Source organism: Ctenopharyngodon idella, chromosome 10 (assembly GCF_019924925.1).
Source record: "Ctenopharyngodon idella isolate HZGC_01 chromosome 10, HZGC01, whole genome shotgun sequence".
NCBI lineage: Eukaryota > Metazoa > Chordata > Actinopteri > Cypriniformes > Xenocyprididae > Ctenopharyngodon > Ctenopharyngodon idella.
The window spans coordinates 9,086,882-9,092,513 of NC_067229.1; the positions used below are offsets into that span (position 1 = coordinate 9,086,882).

Genomic DNA, 5,632 nt, shown 5'->3' on the forward strand with positions numbered 1-5,632 from the left:
GCACAGAAGACGGATGGACTCCAAAACCACTGTGTGCTGGTATGTGCTGATATTAAATATATTTTTGTGAAATAAAACAAAAACAGTTTGTGCAAATTATTCATCATATAATATTAATTCTAATTGATATAATGGATATGTGTTTACAGAAAGAATGTGTGCAGCACCAATAATCCCAAATGCAGAGATTGTGGGAGATCAGAGACCAAAATACTACATGTATTCAAGGATACAATATAAATGTCGTCCTGGGTTTGAACCAGAGCAGCTTGTAGAAATCACCTGTGACTCCCAGTTTCAATGGACAGGCATACGGCAATGCACCGGTATGTTAGTTATATCACAGAACTTTTTCAATATTCACTCAAATCACTATATATCTACACAATGACAACTCAAAAACATATGAAATCAGAATTTTGAAGTTTTGTAACTGTTTCCTCACAGCAAAGCAAAAATTGTGCTCTGATTTAACCGTGGAAAATGGGTTGATATACACCCTCTCCTCCAAGGAGGAAGAAATCTTTTACTTCTGCAACACGGGTTATAAACCATTCAGTGGGAACTTGTGGGATTCAGTGACCTGCAGCAAAGGCTCTTGGTCTGAAGAACCTCGGTGCATCCGTGAGTTTAGTTATTGTCAGTCTCAGGTGTTAGATGAATGATAGTGTACTGAAATATTGTCTGTCTTTACAGGGAAGGAAGAGTGTGGTGCTTTTCCCAGTGTTCACCATGGAAAACTAAAGAAAACAAAACAGATCTTCCATGATGGAGAAACAACAGCATTTGAATGTGATCCAGGGTTCATACCAACTCAACGCTTCATGAAATGTGTCAGTGGTACATGGGAGACACCAGTTTGTGAGGGTGAGCTTCTCAAACTCGTATTATATTTTTGTGAGGAGCAGCGACAGCATATAGTGGACAATAGAATCTATTGATAATGTTAACCTCAGTCTTACTGGAGTTCATGAATTTCCATACATTTCTTTTTTTTAGTGGATGTGCATTGTGGCGTTCCTCCAAAGGTGGAAAATGCACTCATAACATCTAAATCTGAAGAATTTTATGTACATGGATCTAGTGTAACATACGTATGTCGAAGCTCATTCTTAATGAATGGGAAAAGCACAGTTTTCTGCCGCAGTGGAACTTGGGAACAAGCACCAACATGTAAAGGTACACAGCAAAATCCAGAGGTGGAAAGTCCAGGGGTCAGAAAGTAAAAGTCTTGCCATATTTTTATTCCACCCACTGAAGCAGTGTTAAAGTTAATGAGAAATTAATTGAGTGATGATTGAGCATTATTGAAGACACCTGATGTTAACAAGCAGAATCACCAAAGGAGAAAAATCACAATTTTTAAGACACCATCACAGAGGTCAGGGTTTACTTTAGTTGGGCTCTTGACCCTTGACTTTTTAATGTTAGAATTTGTTTGAACTGCTGTAACTGAGTTATAACAACCAGACAAGAGAAGATAATCAGGTGGTGTTGGTTATGTTTTCACATAATCATTATTTGACCTGAATTCATTTAGAGCCCAATCTCTGAATTTGATTTACATAATTGATTACAGCAGCACTGTGATTCTGCAACAGAAGATCCAGTTTTTTCAAAATAATCTAAAAGTTGTTCTTAAAAAAAAAAGTCGCTTTCATTTAGACACACAGACATCAAGAATCTCAACAATGGTGAGAATAATAAAGCATGTTGCGGTGCATTCTGGGTGCCACCAATCAAAATTCATCCACGACTCCCATCATGCATTGCTGCATGAATAAATTATGAGCTTAATTATTTTAGTAATTTCCTTTATTCTCACTATTTTATTTTTTTCTGTTGTTATGTGACTTTTTAGTAGCTTGTTTTCTAATGTTCAGAGTTGATCTGTTGATCAGAATATCTTGCTTGTCACTGTTGTTGAGATTCATACGCTGATTCTTGATGTCTATGTGCCTAAAAAAAAGTTTGTTTGTTTTTTTTTTATCAGAACTTTTAAGAAATCTTTTGGATTGTACTGAAAAAGCTGATCTTCTGCTGTAGAACCACAGTGCTGCTGTGATCAGTAATGTGAATCTAACTCAGAGATTGGGCTCTAAATGAGTTCAGTGATTTAGATCAAATAATGATTATGCAAAAACATAACCAACACCACCTTATCATTGTTTCTCTTTGCTTGTCTGGTTGTTATAACTCAGTTACAACAAGCCAAACAAATTCTAACATTAAAAAGTCAAGGGTCAAGCGCTCAACTAAAGTAAACCCTGATCTCTGTGATGGTTTCTTAAAAATTGTGATTTTTATCCTTTGGTGATTCTGCTTGTTAACATCAGGTGTCTTCAATAATGGTCAATCATCACTCAATTAATTTCTCATTAACTTTAACACTGCTTCAGTGGGTGGAATAAAAATATGGCAGGACTTTTACTTTCTGACCCCTGGACTTTTCACCTCTGCTTTTTAAATAATTAGTAGGGACACCTGTATTTATACAAATCTGCACCACATATATTTTTTTCTAAATAAATTTTGAGAATTGCTTGAAAGATGCATACAAAAATAAAGGAATTCTGAAATACAAGTGTATTGAGCAATACGATGAAATTCCAGAAGGATGATGGATCTGTGAAAATGGAGTGAAACGTTTGTCTGCACAAGAGAGTCACTTAAAATTTAATGAATCTAAAATCACATTTACTTACCTGGTGGATAAAACATTGACTAGATACATGATGAACATCAGCTGGGAAATTATTGTGAATTAAGTGGAAAAATGTAATTTGTTTAATTTATTTATATCACAAATCTCACACAAGCTAACAGACCTTAGTCAGGATATGTATCATATCGAATTTATTATGAGGTTGTTAGGGATAGATGAATACCCCATTTTAAACTCAATACCATATGAAAAAACTGTAAATGTTATGCTAAACCACTACTTATGGGAAAACAGTGACTCCAAAGCACTGGGCCACATAAGGTATAAATGATTCTGTGTGGATAAATATGTGATCAAATGTCTGCTTTCTCTAGAGCCAACATGTCCTCTAGATACAACAGTGGAAGACTTAATAATGGAGCGATCCCCTGATATTGAGGGTCCCGTCAAACCTGGACACAAGTTAATATTTTCATGCAATAGACAAGGGCTGAAATTAAAAGGACAGAGAGAAATCACCTGTCAGTCAAATGAAGAATGGAGCAGCCCTTTTCCTAAATGTGAAGGTAAGGCCACAGACGGTAAAAGCCTTGGATTGGACAAAGATAGATCAAAGATAGATCTGTTGTTCACATGGAGAATGCTTGATTGATTCGATCTTTCTGTTTTTAGAGGTAATGTGTGTTGCAAACCTGACAGTGAACATGAGATCAGACGGACACCCGGGGCCTGAGATTTCAATCAGACCTGGACACACAATAATTCTTTCATGTGTTGGGAGGGGAGTGAAACTACAAGGACATAGCAAAATCACCTGCTTGTCAAATGGAGAATGGGGCAACCCATTCCCTAAATGTGTAGGAGGTAAGATACTTTATTAGTTGAATTTTATTAATAGTGTTTACAAGCATCATTATTGCTCATATTAAAGTAAAAACTTCGGTACATAGTTCATCGGCACACAAGTCATTCTTGACTTGAGCCAAGAAACAATGTCCTAGCAACCACCCAGAGTAACCTAGCAACAGCATAGCTACACACTAGCACTGTGATGGTGAGTTTTACATGGATAAACACAACTTTAGATGTAAATTTATATCTAGTATAAATAAAATATTTAGAAATATCCAACCCAGATCTCTTAAATACAGAAAGGCATTTTTAAAACATTTAGAAAATGGATACAAATTCTCAAATTAATGATGTGCATTACATTAATAACATGTTCTATGGTTTAAGGCCATAAAAAAGGCATCTGGCTGATATTGAGATTTATTAATGTCACATTTTCTTGGTGATCTAAAAAAAAAAAAAAAAAAAAACTTTGCTTTGCCCTCAGGGAAATGTGGGCCACCACCACACGTGAACTTTGCAGATACAATTGAAATGACAAAAAATGAATATAATTCAGGGGAGAAAGTTGAATACAGCTGCTTTAATATGTTCACACTGGTTCAGCGTCACCCCTACTCCAAATACGTGACCTGTGAACAAGGAGAATGGAGAGGGAGTATTAAGTGTTTGAGTAAGTATGAACACTCTACACCATCAAAGACATGCAAAGACATTCTTACTGTATTTTTCTTTTTTCTTTTTGTAAGTTTGATGTAATCTTGTAGGTACAGATTGTGCTGATGAATCAATGAATGTATTCTGTGACACTGAGAGTGAGATGTTGGGTTTGTTTCAGAGCCCTGTTCAGTGTCTGTGGAGGAAATGGACGAAAGAGGTATACAGCTGCGATGGCGTGGACGGGAAAAGATATTCTTACCACATGGGGATAGAATCACCTTTAGTTGTAAGAGAGGCAAATATTCAACAGGCAGTGACCTAATACAAACATGTAATGATGGAGAGATGAATTTGCCTCTGTGTGAGTGACAGTGAATAAAACATCACTGAAGCCAATCAATATAAAACCTTTTCCCCAACTCAGTTTCTCTGTTTTGGAATTTCTGCAATTAAAACTAAATAAATGATAAAATCAAAGTTTAAAATTGTGCTTGTGTGAAAACGACATTAACTTTTTTAATGCCAGCTAAGTGAGCATATATGTTTTGTACTGAGTACAATGAAAGACTTTTCAAAAATTGATTGCAAAAAGCCTTTAAGACCAAAGAGAAAGTAACAAATAATCAAGTATTTTGTACTGTCACACAAATATGTGGGAAATACATGACTTATTAAACTTTCTTTCTACTTTGGGTTTCCTGCTGATTGCAAATGTGACCACTGACATGTTTATATTATCAACATAAATTATAGGAGACATAATAATGATTATTGATTATTGAATTTATTAATAATACATATTAATAATTATATTATATATGTATTATATATATATATATATATATATGTGTGTGTGTGTGTGTATGTATTTATCGTTATGCCCTAGGATGAACAGACTGAATTTAGCCTTTTATTCAAATGTAAACATTCATCAACTCACACAGTTGTGGTAAATGGAAACTCAAGCATGTTCACTTGACGCGTGAGAACCAATGAGGTTCATTCTCGTGTGTTACACAACACGTTTGAGCTTCCGGAAGAACCAACAGGGTTTGTTTTTGCACGTCAAGCAGGTTTGGTTAAGCTTCTGTTTATGTTCGGTGATCAAAGGTTATATGAAAAAGAATTAATAAATAAATAAATAAATAAAAGACTAAATTAAATCTGTTCATCATATAATGCAATCAAGTCTCTTCAGAAAATGTGGACTAAACTGCTCAATTCATATGGATTACTTTTACAATCTCTTTATGAACTTTTTGAAGCATCAAAGTGTCAGTTGCGTAGACTGTTAATGGAGGGACAGAAAGCTCTCAGATTTCATCAAAAATTAACTTTATTTGTGTTCAGAAGATGAACGAAAGTCTTACCAGTTTGGAATGACATGAGGGTGAGAAATTAATGACAGAATTTTCATTTTGGGGTGAACTATCCCTTTATTTTAATGCAGCATTC

The 5,632-nt window shown here is 35.1% G+C and overlaps 1 protein-coding gene across 1 annotated transcript; it reads left to right on the plus strand.

Moving 5' to 3' along the window:
• The first annotated feature begins 482 nt into the window (after nt 1-482).
• LOC127520647 (complement factor H-related protein 4-like) lies at nt 483-4,662 on the plus strand. Its single transcript, XM_051908998.1, has 6 exons — nt 483-624; nt 697-867; nt 3,040-3,231; nt 3,338-3,529; nt 4,005-4,190; nt 4,356-4,662. The coding sequence occupies exons 2-6, from the start codon at nt 825-827 to the stop codon at nt 4,544-4,546; spliced, it is 804 nt and encodes a 267-aa protein (XP_051764958.1). The 5' UTR covers nt 483-624; nt 697-824; the 3' UTR covers nt 4,547-4,662.
• The last annotated feature ends 970 nt before the right edge of the window (nt 4,663-5,632 follow it).

Excerpts from the sequence above, each read along its gene's own strand:
- LOC127520647 (XM_051908998.1), top strand. The coding sequence starts at position 825 with ATGAAATGTGTCAGTGGTACATGGGAGACACCAGTTTGTGAGG. Across the intron at positions 3,232-3,337 it reads CCCTTTTCCTAAATGTGAAG|AGGTAATGTGTGTTGCAAAC; the intron begins GTAAGGCCACAG and ends TTCTGTTTTTAG. Across the intron at positions 4,191-4,355 it reads AGGGAGTATTAAGTGTTTGA|AGCCCTGTTCAGTGTCTGTG; the intron begins GTAAGTATGAAC and ends GGTTTGTTTCAG.